Source organism: Vigna umbellata, chromosome 11, assembly GCF_029865625.1.
Source record: "Vigna umbellata cultivar VRB3 chromosome 11, Vumbellata_1.0, whole genome shotgun sequence".
Lineage (NCBI taxonomy): Eukaryota > Viridiplantae > Streptophyta > Magnoliopsida > Fabales > Fabaceae > Vigna > Vigna umbellata.
In genome coordinates this window covers 27952368-27972809 of record NC_142175.1, presented here as the reverse complement: position 1 = coordinate 27972809, position 20442 = coordinate 27952368, and the positions used below count along the sequence as shown (strand labels likewise).

Here is a 20442-nt window from a genome sequence, read left to right as displayed (position 1 = left end):
ATCTATACCAGATGAATACAATTCTAAACTTTCTTGCTCAATATAAAGCATGTTGAACATTTTTTATGCTTAAAAAAATTTATATATATATATATATAACATTCACAGGACTCACATAAAAACACAGATTCACTGGTATAATAATAATAAGAACAAGGAAGTGTCAAAGAATCAAAATAATTATATATTGTTCAAACTTAAATAGACTAGAATAAAATATTGTCAACATAATGATCTGGAATAGGATGGTTGATCTTAACTTACATGTAAGAGTGGGATAAAAAATTTGCAATATACTTAGCATCACAGCAGAGAGAGAAGTTTTGTTTTCTAACACAAAGACACGTATCACCTTTCATGATTCAATGCAGAAGAACTTAGTCACTTGAATATATTAAATTAATCCAGTCCCGAGCAAAAACAATCGATAAATGTTGCAATTCTAGCAAATGCTGAGCTCTATTAGCTGAACTTAGTTCTTGTTTGTTGGATCCACTTTAGACTATTCATTATTATTATACAGCCTCAGGAACATGTTCATGTATGTTGGTACAACTAAAGTATTTTCAAACATCAAGATGTTTGCTGTATGGTTCAAAACTTCAACAGATTGAGTTGGCTCTCTGGTTTAGGCTAATATTACTATATTATCTTGTTTTCTGAACAACATTTTCATTTCATCAAACAATTGTTTGCCTGAAATAAGTGCAGCAGGAGTTTTATATTTATTTTATCAAGTATCATAATGATATGCAGAAAAAAAAGTAATAAAACATATAACATCATACACACATTAACAAAGAACGTGCCAACAGAATCAAAACACTGATATATATATATGTATGTATGTATGTGTGTGTGAGACAGCAAGGCAATTACAACAGAGAGGAAGGGATATGTTTCTGAGCTCTATTGACTGAAACGAAGGTTTTGTCTGATCAGATTTAGAAGATTCACTTATTTTATACAACTTCAGAAAACTTTTAGGAATACATTTATGTATGTTAGCATAATTAATAGTATTTTTAAATATTAAACTTCAACAGATTAGGTTCATACTATAATATGTTTTGTACATGTAACGATTTGTCTAAGGTGGAGTTTCTAAAGAAGAACCCCTCAGAATTTGGACTTTCCATCAGCATATGTAACAGTGGCAGAAGCTATAAACAAATAAAGTATCAATGAAAAGATAGTTTGTTCAATAATATTTCATACAGCTTTTCAAAATTCCTCCAGCAGTTCCATATGACACAAGCACATTTGGTAGTTAATTGATTTATGAACGATATTCTTCAACTCTAAAGTCCAGTGAAGATAAATCAGTTTCATATATTGGCACGATTAGAAGAACAAAAAATAAGCTCCTCAATGTCTTTAATTCACATTTGCAAAAGCCTTGATTGTTCTTAACTTTCAGAGAAAAGAAGGAAATAAAGAGAGAACTGAGTTACTGGTTGGAGAAAAGTGGATAAATCAATTGTATTTCTGCTGTTATGTAGATTATGTCAACATGAAAGAAGCCTCTATTACACCCACATCTTGATTGGCTTTACTTACATTTTTACATTTTGAACATGATTATTGAAAATCAATAGTTATAATTTTACGCAATTCTTCTTTTTTTCAATGTGTTTCTAAACAAATTATTAACCTTTCACTTCACCTCCACAACTCTTTATTAACTGAATAGCAGGCCTATTCTGATTAACACTTTACAATTATGGGAACTATTTTAACAAGTGATGGTACTAAAACAGGATTGCATTGTAATTAGTTTCGTGTGTTCGGTTCAGATAAATAAATACTGCAAGAGTTCTGCACACAGAATACCCCACAACTGAACATCAGTATGAAGTAAACTGTTGAAAGAACTGACTCTGACTGACAACACTTCCGTCTTATTCAACTATGACTTGTCATGCAAAAGCTTCAGTGGACAACAATTTGTCAGTGCAATAAACACCATTTTTCTGCAACTACATTGGTGCCATCTTCGACTTTGTTAATGAAATTCTTAAACTTCAGATTAAGTTTTTATGTAGCTTTACTATTGGAGTAATTGAAGAGGCAGTTTTTACTTAAACAATTGTATGGTCCACTTCAAGTTCTTGAGGATTATACCTTAGAGAAAAAAATGCTGAAGTTCTTAAGGATTTTATACCTTTGGAAATACTCCAAACGCTTAAGTTATGGATGACTAGAATCTGAAACAGGCAAAAGACGTGCCATGCTTATACATTTTACTTTACCCCTAGAAAGGATAAAAATCAATAAAGGACTACAAATAGCACATATTTCAGACAGTACATCCTGTTTCAATATGGGGGCACAACCAATATATATATATATATATATATGGAATAATGATACTTTTGACAACAATTTTTTGATAACATTTTAACACTATCTATCATGTTGGTATTTATGATTATTATTATTAATTATGGAGTAATTTTTGACCAATTACGTAATGACACGTAAATAATATTAAAATATTGTCAAAAAAATATTATAAAATTATTATTATTCATATATATGTGAGGCCTATCTACTTAATTGACAGTTACAATGTCTCAACTTCAATGGGTATATCATCCGGTGAAGATGGTTCACTGAGTTGAATGAGAGGTGTGTAATTATCAAAATTTGTGAACTTCAGATCAGCAACAGCAGTATTATAATCCAAGTCACCAGGCTTTGGCAGCCGCTGTACTAATCTATCCCGTATAGGGAGTTGAATGTTTGAAGTTGGCTTTAACACCTTTGTGTTGGGAAAATCTCACGATATACACACTCAAATATTTTTCTGAAATTGAGTCTTATTATTTATTATAATTGAAGAGTCTTAAATAGCCATAACACTTACAATATTACGAGGAATAAAAATAAAATATCAACTATCTTAAAAATAAAATCTGCTTCACGTTTCCTTATTTTATCTCTATCAAATCAAACTAAATATTATTATACCCAAAAACTAATAAAATAAGATCTAAACAAAATTATTAATAAAATCCTAAAATTTAAGTTTATCCCAACAAACTCCCCCATAAACTTAAATTCTTCCATCCTTCCTTCGATTTTCCATGTGCATCATCCTACTCCGGGTTTGCATCTTCTCTCCAAGATTTTCAGTTCCAATTCATACAACCGGTTCTTCTTTGCTTTTACCTGTGTTGTTACACGACCATGCTTATCCTTTAAATACATTACCTGATTTTTCATAAAAATTGAATTACCTTTTTCAATTATCTCACCCATGCTTAAAATATTGTTCTTCAACTCCGGAACGTAATAAACATCCCTAATCTCTCCAACTCGTCCATTAATCTGAATATGCCGAATTGTTCCACGCCCTTTCACGGCCACCTTGGAGTCATCTCCAAAAGACACAAATTTGGCCTCCACCTTAGTGAGTTCATAAAAAAAGTTCTCGTTCCCACACATATGATTGTTTGCTCCAGTATCTAGATACCATACCAAGTTGGTAGAAATCTCATCATCCTTCATCTCTTCTTCATCTTCTTCCCTATTTTTATCTAGTTCAATAACGCTAGATGCTTTCTCTTCCTTTTCAGGAGTCGTCTTCTTCAACTCCTCAAGCTCAACCCTCTGTTTATTCATAATTTCATTAGCTTCCTCTAGAAGTCTCCATATCCGCTGAATCTCTTCATCCTTTTGTTTGAGTTCTTTCTCCAGGTTTTCCTTCTCCACAATTGTTGCATCCTTTACTAAGATCACTTCATCCATTATTGGGATTGGGCTCTCCATTTCCATTGCATCCGAGCTCTTTGCCATCAACAGGATTCCACACTCTTCTTCAACATCTTCAATAACGAGATTCGTCTCCCCCTTTATCTCGGTCTTGCAATACTTTGCAATATGACCAAACTTGCCACAGTTGTAGCACTTTGTTGACCTACACTCGTTTGCATAGTGGTCGTACTTGCCACACTTAAAACACTCCACTCTTAACTGATCTCCTCGACCTTTTCCTTGTCCTCGGTCATGCCAATTCTACTGACCGGTTTGATCTTCATTATCATTAACTCGGCCACGTCCACTTCGTCCTCTGCCACCAGGACCTCGGCTCTGAGTAATCTGAGTTTTATTCGAGTCAAACTGTACCTGTAGTGCTTGGTCGTCGGGTTCAACTTGATCATCCCAACTCCTTCTCCTTTGTTCGTGGGCTTCTAATGACCCAGCAAGTTCATCCACTGTGAGAACCGACAAGTCCTTCGATTCTTCGATTGCGCGCACACGATACTTTCGAAATCTTTTGTAAGAGATCTCAAAATTTTTCCCACAACCCGGCTAGATGGCATTTGTTCTCCATTCCTACCGAGTTGGTTGGCCACCTTCTCCACCCGAGTTATGTACTCGGTTATATGCTCTTTGGGTTCCATCTTCAACTGTTCAAACTCTCCTCTGAGAGCTTGTATTCGGACTTGTCTAACGCGGTTGTCACCTTTATATGCAACCTCCAATATCTCCCAGGCTTCCTTTGCTGATTTGGCATTCGCTATCTTTTCAACCCGACTCATCTACTGCATTGTAGATGAAATATGATGCTGACCCATCTCTTGCACGAGTTTTCTTCAATGCTGTCATTTGTGTCACCGTCTGATGTTCGTCCGCATCAGGTTCAACGTACCCGTCTTCCACCATATCCCAAATGTCTTGGGATCTCAATAACGCCTTCATCTGTAGGCACCAATTATCATAATTGATTTTTCTCGTCAATTGTGGCACACTCATACCATTGACGACCTTTGCCATCTCTCAAAAAATGATACCACTGTTAGGAAAATCTCACAATACACACACTCAAATATTTTCATGAAGTTGAGTCTTATTACCTAGATAAACCGAAAATCATAACTACGTGTCCCTATTTTATCTCTATTAAATCAAACTAAATATTACTATATCCAAAAACTAATAAAATAAGATTTAAACAAAATTATTAATAAAACACTAAATTTAAGTTTATCCCAATACTTTTAACCACTCACACATCTACCAAAACGCACGAGTGTTATTAAAACAAAAATCACCATTCAAATTTAGTGCGGTTTCAACATGAAGATTAGCAGCATTTAAGTTTGGACTGTGAATCTCAGCTACATCAGGAAAATTGAAATAAAAAGTCACAAATAACTCAGTGGATGAATCATCATCATAGATTGGTGGAGCATCAAAATCTACATTGGTAGCTGGATCACTCCATTCAAAATCATCAAAGTTATGCACAAATGGATCAACACTATTTTCAGAAAAGGCATCACAAGCGATATAATATTCAGCTGAAACATGAATATCTTTGTTGGATTTTAAAGTACAAGAGAAGGAAAGAGAAACTAATATTTTTTATTGAGCATAAATAGTAAATATTTATATTACAAAATTAAAACATAATTTGTAACCAACTTTAAGAAATATCTGCTAAATAATTAACTAAATAATGCATAAAATTCTCCTAAAAAATATGATAGAAATACATTTTTATTTAATTGATTTTACTCTTTCGACCACGTACTTTTTGAGCGAAAAAATTCCAACAATCTTCAAAATTGCAATTAGGAACACGATCCACATAGAGATAGACAGCAGTATCTATAATAAAATCCTAAACTACTTAGAAAACAGTTTTCAATCAGAATTGCAACTAGTATAATGCAATGCTATGAATTCACATGATCATTTTGTGGGTTTTGTAATTCAGATTTGATAAAGGGAATTGAAGGCATTGTAAAGAAAACGAAAATGGGAAAAAAAAACAGTAAAGGATAATTAGCAATGAATAGAACAGTGCAGAAACAAATAAAGAAAGAAGCAATTGAGAAGAACAATTTACGTTGCACTGAATTCAGTTCTGGAAAAGCTTTACATCTTCAGAAATTTGGAAACTAACCCATGTGAAACTGGAAACATACGAGTTGTTTCTTAGTAAAGGACCGTCTGTGTTGTATATCTGAACTGTGACAGATCAAAGTCTTATATAGGCTGAAGTGAAAATCAGAACTAGAAAAGAATTGGAGAAAACTGGTTGCAACGGATAACAAATGTAAAATGATTACACTTGGTTCAACTTAACTACCCCTAACTAACCCTAGAAGTAATTCAATTAGCAGTTCACAATGTAAATTAACTCTTCAAGCTGCTTCAGCAGTTTTCCAGTAAGTCTTCAATTGGCAGCAACAACGGTATCCATTGCCTCATAATTCCCAACAACCCACACTTATTAACATTTTGAGTTCAAGTGATGCTACCTGCAGTGGTCTGTTGGATTGGAGCTGAATAAATGAGCTGGAAGAGTCAATTGAAATTCTGAACTGCTAATATCTAAAAAATGTCAACATCTGACGCATTAGACAAAGACAGGTTCATACTCTTCAACTTGGCTACCATATCATCCCCATTCTCACGAATCAGTTCAATAATTTGAGAATTTGAGAAACCTGTTGCGAAATAGCAAGAGGCGTACCCTAGTAAGGAGTACACGTACGCTTACAAAAATACACGCGAAAAATTGAGATTGAAGAGCGGGTGTCCATTATCAACGTTAAGAGCGAAAAGTTGAAGAACCAGCAAAAGGGTGATTGGAGAAACAGAGTTGAATACCCAAATGAGAAAAGAAAATAGTTTTCCAAGCGGGGAGGATAAAGAAGGGGTGTGGCTGAATTTGAAGGTAGGGTGTTGGAGAAGAGAGAAAAGTGAAAGGTGGAATTACAAGAGTGAGGATTGTTGCGGATTGTTACGTGTGTGCAGTGTCCTGGCAAGATTGTTGGTTGTGTTGGATTATAAACTTCACATTTGGTAGGCTGGAGGCATGATTGGTGATTTGGTGGTGGAACGGTGGTCAGGTACGAGGATTCCCAATCTCACGAAAGAAATGCACAGAAATATAAAAAAAATCTAAACTTTCCCAAATTCCCATGGTGTTTGGAGGTTAACAGTTCAAGGAAGGTTTCTTGCATACAATCCTAGGAGAAACACTCCCAGTTTTAAAAAGAAACTCTGGATATGCAAGAAGACAGCTTAGTGGAGCAGACTCTATTCATTGCATCCAAACACCATGGTCAAGAGTTTATATACATCCAGCTCCATTTGATGCGCACCCATTTGGAGCTGGCTGCGTGGTGTTCTTGTGGCCGTCCGCTTTGAATGATGATGCCCATGAGACTGAACTGATGGTTGCTGGTGCGTGATTGGAAGCGCTGTTGCCTTGCGTGCTTCAGCAGGTTTTTTTTTGGTAGAGGAGAGGAAAATGTTGAGAAAAATTACAGAACCAGTTTGAAAGTGAATCAATGAAAACATATTTTGTTCAATAATATTTCATACAGCTCTTTAAAATTCCTCCAGCAGTTCCATATGACACAAGCACATTTGTAGTTAATTGACTTCATAAATGATATTCTTCAACTCTAAAGTCCAGTGAAGATAAATCAGTTTCATATATTGGCACGATTAGAAGAACAAAAAATAAGCTCCTCAATGTTTTAATTCACATTTGCAAAAACCTTGATTCTTCTTAACTTTCAAAGAAAAGAAGGAAAGAAAGGGAGAATTGAAAGTTACTGGATGGAGAAAAGTGGATAAATCAATTGTATTTTTGCTGTTATTTAGATTATGTCAAAATGGAAGCTTTTAACACAAAGAAGACTCTATTACACCCATATCTTGATTTGTTTTACTTACATTTTTACATTTTGAACATGATTATTGAAAATCAATAGTTATAATTTTACGCAATTCTTTTTTTCAATGTGTTTCTAAACATATTATTAACCTTTCACTTCACCTCCACAACTCTTTATTAACTGAGTAGCAGGACTATTCTGATTAACACTTTACAATTATGGGAACTGTTTTAACAACTGATGGTACTAAAATAACGTTGCATTGGAATTAGTTTCGTGTGTTTGGTTCAGATAAATAAATACTGAAAGAGTTCTACACACAGAATACCCCACAACTGAACATCAGTCTGAAGTAAATTGTTGAAAGAACTGACTCTGACAGTCAACACTTCCGTCTTATTCAACTATGACTTGTCATGCAAAAGCTTCAGTGGACAGCAATTTGTCAGTGCAAATAAAAACCATTTTTCTTAACCACATTGGGACCATCTTCGACTAGTTTATGAAATTCTTTTAGTTTGTATGTAGCTTTACTATTGGAGTAATTGAAGTGACAGTTTTTACATAAACAATTATATGGTCCTCTTCAAGTTCTTGAGGATTACACCATTAGAGAAAAAACTGCTAAAGTTCTTAAGGATTATATATCATTTGAAATACTCCGACCACTTAGATACAGATTATTAGAATCTGAAACAGCAAAAGAAGTGCCATGCTTATACACTTTACTTTACTCCTTGAAAGGATAAAAATCAATCTATTTATGACAGAAAGGATTACAAATAGCACATATTTCAGACAGTATATCCTGTTTCAATATGGGGGCACAACCAGTATATATATGTGGGGCCCTATCTGCTTAATTGAGAGCTACAATGTCTCAACTTTCCTAACAGTTGAGACTTTTATGTGCTTGCACTGAAAAAGTTTCTACTTCATGCGAAACTAGAGGCAGTCAAACGACATGATGATATTCAGGTAAACAGATTAATCAAGTATTTGTTCAATAGTATTTCAAGTAAAACCTTTTACTAAATAAGCTTATAATATTTATTAAGAATTGATTCATGAACTTTTCTGTAAAATCATAATATTTATAAATGCCTATACAGTCATTTTGGCTGATAAAATGCAAAAACAAGAGGCTTGTGCTAGTTGCGAAGCTTTATGTACCAGGACCAATGAGTGATCTTCGTAATTTTCTTGAAAAGAATCTTTTCTACAAGAGAAAGGACCAACCAACTGTTCATACCAGGGGAGAAATCATTTAACAAATTATTTCATCAAGAAAAAAATTAGAGTGACTAAATTCACCTTTTGAAATTGAACAAATTAAATTCTTTTCCCCCCTGGTCTTTGCAAGAACTTCACAACCAATATATGAACAATTGAGATCAGATGGCTTGGATCTAAAACAGTAAAATCTGTTTACTATCCATTGCCCTTGACTATCTTGAACTTCTCTAGCACACATTTTCCTTCTTTGTACTTCTGTGTTTCCTCGTAAGCTTTAACATATTTCCAGCCAAGTTCCTCTCCACAATCAGAGCAATACACATCAGCCACTGTGTGAAGACCAGTGATAAGCTGTCTATCTTCTTTAGGACCCAAAACAATGTTCATTGCGTGAGAGAATAAAAATGCTCTACCATTTGTTGCCTGTTACAGATAACTCTTGAAAATCCTAGGTTATTCAAAGAACATAACAAAAACTCTCACCAGTTTGAAGGAAACTGAAAATGCTAAAAACTCAAGTGAATCGCTTCACTAGAGATAAGGCTAATTTCAGGCCGTGTTTGCAAGGTTTTTGACATGATTAATATGGGCATATGAATATTAATCTTTAGCAAACAACTAGGTTAGAAGTTTTTTTTTCTTAGAAGTTTTATTTTATGATTCTTTTAACATGTCAAGGGAATCGTCTGGTTAGTAATTACCAGTTTCAACTGCTGATTAGTTGAAATTTAGAACCAACAGATCCTATCATCCATTTCAATCTAGAAATCCAGCATAAAATTGGAGAAAATGCCAAAAATGCAACAGAAAGTTCACCTGGAAATCTTTGGAAACAATATCATCATGGAAAGCAACAAGGTTCTGGCACCTAAAGCAGCAGTATGCCCGTGATCCCATCAACTCCGCCATTGATGTATTTGCCTGGCACTGCCACTTTTGCTCCTACTCATAAATAAAAGTGCAAAGGGAAAGGTTGGTCAAAGACTCAATAATAGAAAAGTGACCAAACAATAGAAGCCTCAAGCCTATCTTACCAACGAGTGACAATGGCTATGATTTGTCAAATGGGTAACAAACAGTGTCTACAAGGCTGATTGAAGTGCAAGATACGTACCTAACCAAACTATGTGACGTCAATCACAATGCAACATTTTGAAGAAAAGAATATGTCTAAGAGGGTAATTGAGTGACGCAGATTATAAAAGACTTTGATAATTGAGAGTTTTGTTTAAATAAAAGGTGTTGATTGTGATGGCATAAGAAATGTACTAAAATGGTTCGGTAAGAAAGTGATACAATTCTTTAACAAATGTTATGTGTTACTTGAAAAGCTACGTTTTCCTTTAAGCATAAACACATGAGAGAAGAAACGCATACTTTGAAAATGCAACAAAATGTAAAACTAGAATCAATGCAAACAAAGATTCCTCTGAAAATGTCACCAATTGATCTAGGACTTGTGTATTCTATTAACGTGTTTGCATTCACCATCTTCTAAGTTGAAATAAAACTTACCTTTTCCCTTCTGTTTTTTGTAATGGTTTATGCATTGGGTATGCTTGAATATACATAGTGTTTTGATATATTTTTCTGGGACCGAAAGACTAATATGCTGACATGCGTTTCCCACTTTCAGACTCTGAAATAGCTCGCCTTCCTTTAGCCTAAACCGCGCGTGGAACGTACCTGATTGATTATTTTATCATCTGCTAGACTGTTGACCCAACAATAGCTTAAGCGCTGGTCCAATTGCGGTCCAATCTTTGACTTGAGTGGATGGACCGATCGGTTAATATTTCATACGACGTTTTTAGAAACAATCAAAGTTCTTATATTATTTTGTTCATAAATTTGACCTATAAAATTTAAAATTATATGAACTTATCACTATAAAAAAAATATAGAAACTTTGATCATATTTGATAAAAATATGTAAAGCCTAAATACTTTTTTTTCATTGTAAGGCAACTGCAGTGTTAGGAGTGGGTAGGTTGAGTTCTGATATCAAACCTCAACTAATGCCACATTCTTTATTCTAATTATATTTGTTTGGCTTAATTACCTACTTAGTCCCCATGTTATGAGGTAATTTTTTGTTTAGTACCCGGTTTTAAAAATGTAGGCATTTGGTACCTATGTTTTGAAATTTGTATCAATTCAATCCTATCCAGTTAACGACGTTATAATTGATGCGAGAAATTAAGGACGTTAATGAAGATGCATTCAAACATTTGATAGCTATTCCACCCAGGCTATCATTAACGTCCTTAATTTCTCGCATCAATTATAACGCCGTTAACTGGATAGGATTGAATTGATACAAATTTCAAAACATAGGTACCAAATGCATACATTTTTAAAACTGGATACTAAACAGAAAATTACCTTCTAACATGGGGACTAAGTAGGTAATTAAGCCTATTTGTTTTGGAGTTGTTTGTCATTTCTTGATATGTAAATTGAACCACTCAGCATTTAATATTGTTTCACGGGGCCAGATAACACAAAAAAAAAAGTATGCCCTTTTTTCAAAATGCAGACTTTAAATCATAGAAGAGTATGCTTTTATATGCCAAAATAAAAAAGCCTCCCACTTCCTAATTTCTTAACCAAATTTGCCTTGAAGACACATTGGCTTTCTTTCAAACCGAAAACAAAGTACTTTATGTGATTATATTTGTCTAATTGTATGCAAGAATCGTGGTATGCAAAGCTGAAATGGTGAAAAATATACTAAAATAGCAAAGTGTCTCCATGAGAATGTGTCTTCTAGAACTATAAAATTTCTTGAGACGCATCTCCTACATTATGCTAAAGAGAGATTGAGAAATATCTCCAAAACAAGGAAAAAGTAGGTTGAGGGTAAGGACACTCACTAAAAAGAGCCACATCCAATATACAAAGTACAGTTAAGATCACAACACACTTTACAGTGAAACAATTTCGACAAGGGTTAACAAGTGGTCAATCAACAAGCTCAAAATCACCGAACAGCCAGTTTCTTCTTGGCCATCCATCTCCTTCTGGTGGATTCTAATGCCTCCAACTTCATTTTGTTAAGTTCATCAATCCAATGCTGATAGTGAGTCTCAATTACAGCAAGTTCAAACTGTAGCTCAAGATCAATCTCCTCTACTGATGAAGACACATAAGAACAGCTACTTCTTGTGCTCCCAACATTAGTAGATGTTCCAAGAACTGACCCCGAGTTCGCTGGGTATTCATTTATAACAACTTCTTCCCCAGAAGAATAATTTTCTTGTTGCAATTTACAGTCCTCAAAATATTCATCCCCAAGATCAAGTTCAGAGATGGACCTACTACTTAAGCACTTAGAGCTTGCATCAACACTGGAATAATGACAATTGTCATCTTTCATAGAAGCATTCTCAACAACTACCTCAGAAGCTTCAGATCTTTGTGAATGATAATCACCCTCGAAAGTAGCCTTATCACCACTTTCTGTTAAGCTGTTCTCGGCTGCCACAAAATCTTCTTTGGGGGTTGTATCAATCCCAGAGTAGCCATCCTCCTCAATAGCCAAATCAGAGGGAAGACTTGGTAGGGCAGAAGCCCATGGCCATCCCATGAAGTTTTGGGCATCTATATTAGGATTTATTTCACCACATGCCCAACGATCATGCGAAGGATTCCACCAAGGGAGAAGTTTCATTATCAAATAATCAATAAGCTCAGCTATGAAAGGTACATCGTGATCTGCCAGCTCCAAATGTTCAACCATCTCTGTGGCCACAGAGACTGCGGTATCTGAATCAAGGTAAAACAGAAAATGTATGTTCCTCACTCGACCTGCTAGGAACACAACAAACACCTTTCAGCATCAACTTTCGAGCCTGTCGAAAACTAATTCAGATGTTCTCTACTCACCTGCTCCTCCTTGAAACAAAAGTAGCATAAGGTGAAGGCGAAGGAAAGAGAAAATACTCACCACATGTATCAGCAATACGCAAGGTCAATGATACCGAGTTATCATCATTTTTAGTCCCTTTCAACCTAAACTCATTGTTAATATTTGCCCTCTGAACCTCAAAAACAGGACAATATGGGCTTTCTTGGTTGCTTTCGGAACAGATACTCATAGAAAACTGTTTGTAGTCACCATCCAAGTCCATAGAATGAGAACTAGACTTGAATGAGTACGCTCTCAGAGTTCTTCTAGGTGGTTGTAAAGGATAAAGGACGGGATCCTTTGAATTCTCAACTTGTAGAAATGGATCTTTCAGAAGCTCCTCTGCTGACAATCTCTCAGATGCTGGAACCAAACATTTCTCAATAAACTCCCTAATTTGAGGATCACTCACCTTATTAAGGGAAGCAGGTTTGATGCCCTGCAATGACATGCATCACAATACAGCAAGTTAAATTGTTTGCGTTATAAGTTAAAGTGGTAAGAATATGCCAATAATTTATTTACTCACTGAGGTAACTTTCTTAAAGATTTGAGCTGGATTTTTGCATTCGGCATAGGGATACTCAAAAGTGACCATCTCCAATATGCACATCCCAAAAGAATAGATGTCAACCAGTTCTGTGTATGACTCTTCATATAGTTCTGGAGCCATAAACTCAGGAGTTCCTTTTGTAAAATAGAGAAACAACAAACACAAGCATAGCTCAGTGCCATTGGAACCAATATGATAAAAACATCACAATTCAGGAAGTAATATGTTACCAATAACACTTCGGGCGGTAGGTTGTTGCATGACAATTGCCAAACCAAGATCCCCTATCTTAACTTCACCCTGGTTTCCATTCACAAAGATGTTGTCACATTTCAAGTCTCTATGAATAATGGGTGGCTTGTGACTATGAAGATATAGTAAGCCATGAAGAATCTGCCTGGCCCAACCTTTTATAGCTTTCATTTCAACATATTTATGCTTCTTGCGATATCTGTCAGCCAAAGGTGTACAAAAATTTCATATGTGCATGTTACAACCAAATAATATAAAGGAAAGGGGACAAAAATCAGGAGAACCTACTGCCTTAAATTTCCAGATGTGAACAGTTCAGTAATCATGTTAACAGTTTTCTCCTTATCATCAATCCAAGAATCACAGAACTTAATGATATTGTCATGTTTCAAAGACTTCAAAAGATTAACTTCAGAATACAATTTCGCAAGATCATCTACTGAATGCAAGAGGCCATCAATCTTAACTTGATTCCAAGCAACTTCAATTCCATCAACTTCATCAAAGGCCCTATAACTGGAAAAGGGAAAGAGATTAAATAGCATGCTTTCACGAGTAAAAAGTGCCATAAAAATAAAAAATGTTATTGAATAATAAATTTCCTGGAGAAATAATTCATAGCAAGTAAAATTCTCAAATTAACCTAGAACACTAGAAAGAAAATACGAAATATTAGAGATAACAGAGAATTATATATAGAAAGAAAAATAGAAGAGAGAAGGATTAGGCATTAAATCTTACACAGTTTTGAAGGCACCCCTTCCCAAGACTTCAGTATACTGAGACAAAAACAAAAGAGAGAAAAAAAATCAAACTAATAGCAAATATAATGAACAAAGTGAATCGTAGAAATGAAGTAAACAAATCCCCTTGAACAATGTGGGTATATTGTATTAAGTGCCCCTAGCTGTGCTTCACAGAAAGCAATTTTTTTCATAAAGAGGATTATTTGTAGTATTGAATCTTAAGTATGAGATAGGTTTTACACTTCTGCATTACAAAGTAAAAGTGGAACTTAATTTGTGAAACTCTCTTTCACAGCTGATAAAGGTGATTCATTACAGATACATCATTAATAAATAAAATACCAGATACCAAACAGCCAATTTAAACCGTTTCTCTAATGATAACACACTTGCAAGCCTCACAAAAGTGTTCCTAATTCAAAAGGACGGAGATGAGGCTTTTTCCGCATGATACACCATCTCTACCATATAGTCATTTCTTCAACTTATATACCTTGCATTTCAAGTTTATCATCCAGGCAAACGAGAAAAACGAGGCTAATCAATTTCAAATCACTATTGCTTAAAAACAATCCCTCTGGCTCAACGACCATATTTTCACCACCAACACAAGTAATTCAAACTTACCCGCCAAAGCCATAAAAAACACACCACAACAGTTCACACGCAATTATTAAACTTTAGAAGAACCACCGAAGTTGACTAAAAATGAATCCAAAAAACATATAAATGAATAATTGGTGAAGGTGCTTGTGAGACTCGAGTCATAATACCCTTGTATACCGCCCGGTTGGATCTTTCTCCGCAAACTCGTCCTCAAAATCCTGAGGCTCCCTGGTCCCGAACGCATTGCACACGGGAGGCAGTGTCAAGACAGCACCAGAATTCATTCTAGTGGCTGAAACAATCAGAATTCAAGACAAATTGTTTCTTTTTTCTAATTATTAGTATATGTTTATCGGATGGGGCCTAGTTTGTGATTGGAATGGAGAAAGGTAGGAACGGAACGAAGGAGGAATCGAATGCCGACCGCAGCTGGAATCGGCATTCGATGACAATGGTTGGAGGCAATGAACCTAAATCCAAAACCCAACCTTCCATGTCATAACAAAAATTCATCCTCAAACCAAACCCACCACCTCCACCTTCCTCTCAAAGTCCATTCTTTCCAGCGACCCAGGTACCAAAACCTTCCAAAGGTTCAAAATTTACCAGATGGGTCTCCCATTATCCAATCTTCTGAGGAAAAATATCAAAAGGGGGGATTGAGGAAAGGTGGTTGGCGGGAAAGAGAGAGAAAATGAGAAAACTGTGGAGGCGAAAGAGAAGCGGGGAACAGACAGGTGGATGGTGAATCAGAGTGCTAATTTTGTTATCAAATTTGCGTTTGAAAAGTTGGAAAAAGGGAAAGTTGGGAACTAACTAACGGAAACAAATCGTACATCTTAGCTATGCTGAGGTGAGAATCAGATGACTTTTATCTTTAAGTTGATGGAAAGACAAAATATCACGGATGAATTCTTTTTATTGTTAGATTAAAATAAGACAAAAGGGTTTAAAAAAAGAAAAACATCCAACAAAATGAGAAACAAAATGAGAAGGTAAGACATAACTTATTTCCAGCCTATTACAAGTGTAACAGAAACATAATCGAAAAGAGTAACAGAAAAATATGTCACAGCATATCAGAATGCAACAGAGAGAATGTAATGTTTTACTGCAGAGATTTAAGCTTAAGAACAATTCTAGACTGTAAATTAGTTAGTAAAAATGCTGCAAGATTTCTTCATTAGTTTCTTCAGAATGGTGAATTCTGAAAAGGTGCTTTAAGATTTCCATGTTGCAGAGAAGCTATATATCCCTTAAGATCTTTCTCACAAGAACTCTCTCAGAATGTTGCTTTGAACCATTTCCTTTAGTTTAGACTGTAAGGAGTTGTTCACATTGGAAATTTCTAGTACAAAAATATGAATATATTGAGTAAGAGTCTTTTTTGAAAAAATTATTAAAATGATATCATTTTCTTTCTTTATGGAAATTGGATAAAATTTATAAAAAAAGTCTTAGTCATATGATGTGATGGAAACACTACTTTCAAATAAAATAAATTGGTGTTTTTATACTTCTTGTTGAGTATTTATTTTGTGTGTTAAAAATTATGTTTGCATAGATGATTTTATTTATTTTTATATAAGTAGTACTTTTATGTTTGATTTTTTTTTGTTTTTATAGAAAATACACTTACAATTTTGTATGGAATTTGTCAGGCCTCGTTAAACGCACTCAAAACCACTCCCGTCAGGCTCATTAAAATGCACCCAAAACCTCTCTGAACGGACGCCAGGTGTCAAGCAACGAGGATTCGAAAATCAGATAGTACAATGCAGGTGTCAACAGATGAGCGGACGTTTGTCTTAAGCAAAACTGACTTTTAGAGAAATCATGTCCCACTCTCTGCATGCATCTTCTCCTCCAAACTCTGATCTTTTCAAATTCTCCTCCTTCTCACTAGAAAACTCTCCCTTCTCTCTAAGAAATCTTACCCTTTCTTTTCTCCGATCACCATTCAGGCACCGTGAAAGCGTTTCCGGCGCCCTGAGTTTCATTCTGAACCGAACAGCTTCGACTTCTGAACTAGTAAGTTTCTCATCTTTAGCGGTCCGTTCTCTGTTACATGCAAACCAAGTATCGGTTGCATGTTGTTACCTTGTCTGAACCACTATTGGTTTTTGGCTGTTTGGTTAGTTTGAAGAGTTGTAGAACGTCAGGGTAGAAAGATCTGTAGTCAGACGAAGCGTATCTTGTCTATAGGACGATCGTTCACGCTCAGAGGTAAGGGAAGCTTATTTAATTTAATCTGTATGTTTATTGTGTTGAATGAACGATCGTTAATGGACTGAAATGAAAATAATGCATGATGGTTGATATGTTTGGATTGTATGAATGTTGATATGATTGTTTATGTGGAAAATGATTTATTAGTATGATATGAATTTTATAAAGTTATGAAATTATGTAATGAGAAATGACTTGAAGATAAATGAGTCTTGAATATGAAATTTCCTATGATAATATACGTTCGTCATTGAACGGTCCTTGACCGTTCGGTGTTTCTAGTTAACTTCTTTGAAATTGAATTCTTTCATTTGAGAAGAATTCTAGTTGAGGACGAGCGCCTTTTTGTAATAATGCTACGTTTGAGCGTTCGGTCAATCGTAGATGCAGCTGAGTGTTATGCGATGAACTGAAAATCTCGTAAACTTGTATTTGTATATTTAGTTATTTCCTAAACACTGTCTCCATCGTATCTTATTATATCATTATTAATGTTTCTAGTATAAGTTTAATTATTGATAGGCCTCACCCCAAGCTCTCGTAAAGAATGGCGCTCGGTATTATACCGAGCGTTTGTACTCGTTTCTAAGTGATCAACTTTGATAAAACATCGTTCGTCCAATTTCAGTAGAATCTCCTTTACCGTGCTCGGTCATTGACCGACACTTGGTCTCTATATATATATGAATTATTCTACATATGGTTCTTTAAAAGTCTTGGCACATCTACATTCATTGTCTCCGACCTAGAGTCCCCGTACCTGATGTATTCTTTGAGTGTTGGTTGGAGTTCACGAGAGTCAGTTCATTTAACTGATTGATGTTGTAAGTAACGTTCGTCATATATTGTATGATTGTACTCGATTTATTCTTAAATCCAAAAGTAACCCTTTCGGTCTTATTCTATTCTGGAACGGGAGATTTCTCGGTCTCGTTCCTAGTGTTCGTCCTCGTTTTGAGTAAGGACTGAACGTTCGGTTTTTGTTGTTAGTCGAATTAGTGTTAAAGATGAAATTTAAATGATGGATAATAAGATATGGAGAGTATATGAGATGGATAAACTGTTGTGGAATATGAACGAGCGTTCCGGAGAGGAACGACTCATGAGTGAATAATTGAAATTTGTAAAGTATGACTGTGGTAATGCTAAGTTGTCGATTCATCCTGATGTTCCGTGAGTACTCGTCCTCACGTAGAGGAGAGTAGGTCATGTGTGGAAACGGCAGGAGGTCCTAGTCCTTAGGGGTACTTCGGACAGATAGGACTAACCTCGGGTGGCAGCTGATGAGAGTATTCCAGTTACTACATCACCCGGGTGCACGAACGTCGTAGCTACACAGATTTCATACAGTCCGGACGGTCGGTCTAGTGATAGGCTTTGTATGATACGTACGTTGAAATTTATCTGGTGTTGGATTATTTGAAATGTATGTTTATGCATGAATTAAATTACATAAGCTTACCATGTGTTTTCCTTGTGTTGTCTCGTCTTGTACGTTCGTCTCGTTGTTGCAATGATCATCCGTGTGGATGTGAGCAGAAAGAGATGTGCTGCTGGAAGAGGCGCTGGAAGAAGAGAATTTGGTAGAGGTAGAAGTGAAGACCAAATAGTAGGACGTTCGGTTAGTACTTTTAGTTGTTTTATACGGTGGTCGTTCGATCACCTTTTTCTTTCGTTTTGTATGACCGTTCGATGTTGGTTTTGTAAACCGTTCGGTTAAATATTGCTTATTTTGTACAGTTTAGTTTGTGGCGCTAGGTAAGGTCGTTCGGCCGTAAGCATGCGTCGTTTTAGTGTAAGACTGAACTGATATATTATTAAATGTAATTAATTCTATTATATGGTTTATTACTGTATTTTTGGGATGTTACAGAATTGGTTTAATACCTATTTTGGTCCTTCGATTTGTAGGGTGTGTTCAAAGTTGTCCTCCCTTTTTTTAAAAGTTCACAACCGTCCTATATTTTGCAAAAACGGTTCATGTTAGTCCTTTTTGCTTACGGCGTTAAAAAAATTAACGACAGAGTTGTCTTCCTGACGAAACCTGTAATGAGCTGTACAATTTCTTATTACGTGGCATTGTGGCATTGTTTTTCATTTCTCATACTCTTCTGCAGCTTCCTCCTTCTCCTCCTCTGAAAACCTTTATCTAGTGGAAAAACTTTTTCTCTCCACTTCCTCAAACTCAACCATTTCTTCCTACCTCTGCGCCCTCACCCTCCACCTCACCTCGTTGGAACAAAACTGCCTTTTAAAAGGAAATTATTTACTTAATTTTCAAATTTAGTTAAGAGGTTGTGAAAGAAAAGAGACATAAACACAGGCAGAGCTGCAATTGCCAGAGTGGAAGCGGTCCTCCCCGACTTTCCCTTTTTGTTAATCTGATATAGTTTTAGTTCATCTCAATGGCACACGATTAAAGCGAGGTTGAGATTGAATTTAAATTTGAAAAAGGGAACTTGTGTCACTGTATATTTTCAGATCTTGTAATACTATATTTCCTCAAATCTTATGCCACTGTATATTTTCAGATCTTGTAATACTCTTCTCTTTCTCGTATATGCGTAAAGATTGTATTGATTGAAATTGTTTTGATGCCCTCACCAACATGATTGAGATTGTAATACTCTTCTCTTTACTGCGCCCTGGGTGCGATGAGAGTGAACGTGAGCGAGTGCGTGGTGATCGTGCGGAAGGGCAGGGAGATGGGACGCAGCGTAGTAGTGGAGAGAACCTCATATCTCAAAAATTCAACGTTGAACACAGAAAGGGGAAAAGGGGATTAGGGTTTGGGAAGCAGTGTGCGATTCAAGAAGATGAAGAAGTGTGATAAAGCTTTTGAGTGAAAAGGGGATTGCCATGTGCCAGTGTCTTATTGGCTGAGCTTGCCAACTAATTCGACAAGTCATTTAATTTTTGCCAGGAGAGCAACCTGCCGTTAGTTTTCTAACGCCGTAAGCAAAAAGGATCCACTTAAACTGTTTTTGCAAAATATAGGACGGTTGTGAACTTTTGAAAAAAAGGAGGAAACTTTGAACACATCCTACAAACCCAGGGACTAAAATAGGTATTAAACCTTACAGAATTTGTGTATGATTTCTAATTTTTATATTTTTATTATTTATTTTGATGGATAAGAAATTATCTTTAAAATTTTGATATAATATTATCTATTTTGGGCATGATTCTTTTAGGATATATGATGATATAAAATAAATAATTATTTTTTCAAATATATAAATACTCAATTTTATAATTTTTTGT

The 20442-nt window shown here is 35.5% G+C and overlaps 2 protein-coding genes and 1 pseudogene across 5 annotated transcripts; all 3 read right to left on the bottom strand.

Annotated features, from left to right (window-relative positions):
• Positions 1–2566: 2566 nt before the first annotated feature.
• On the bottom strand, positions 2567–4782 carry LOC148191410 (uncharacterized; annotated as a pseudogene).
• Positions 4783–8453: 3671 nt separating this feature from the next.
• Positions 8454–10043, bottom strand: LOC124841749 (protein yippee-like At4g27745). 2 transcript variants are annotated; one of them, XR_015783015.1, is made up of 3 exons: positions 9699–9901; positions 8961–9305; positions 8454–8865 (listed from the first exon to the last, which is right to left on the bottom strand). XR_015783015.1 is itself a non-coding variant. In XM_047318077.2 (3 exons), the coding sequence occupies exons 2-3, from the start codon at positions 9789–9791 to the stop codon at positions 9078–9080; spliced, it is 321 nt and encodes a 106-aa protein (XP_047174033.1). In that variant the 5' UTR covers positions 9792–9824; positions 9917–10043; the 3' UTR covers positions 8459–9077. The 2 variants fall into 2 exon arrangements, 1 of the variants encoding a protein (XP_047174033.1); XM_047318077.2 differs by adding an exon at positions 9917–10043 and having other exon boundaries at positions 8459–9305; positions 9699–9824.
• Positions 10044–11586: 1543 nt separating this feature from the next.
• Positions 11587–15818, bottom strand: LOC124841748 (putative serine/threonine-protein kinase WNK10). 3 transcript variants are annotated; one of them, XM_088102036.1, is made up of 8 exons: positions 15306–15818; positions 15117–15237; positions 14339–14376; positions 13886–14113; positions 13576–13796; positions 13322–13479; positions 12832–13231; positions 11587–12692 (listed from the first exon to the last, which is right to left on the bottom strand). In XM_088102036.1, exons 1-8 carry the CDS (start codon positions 15389–15391, stop codon positions 11866–11868), a joined length of 2079 nt encoding a protein of 692 aa, XP_087958162.1. In that variant the 5' UTR covers positions 15392–15818; the 3' UTR covers positions 11587–11865. The 3 variants fall into 3 exon arrangements, with proteins under 3 accessions (XP_087958162.1, XP_047174030.1, XP_047174029.1); XM_047318074.2 differs by having other exon boundaries at positions 15117–15816; XM_047318073.2 differs by having other exon boundaries at positions 11587–12695; positions 15117–15814.
• Between the last annotated feature and the right edge of the window lie 4624 nt (positions 15819–20442).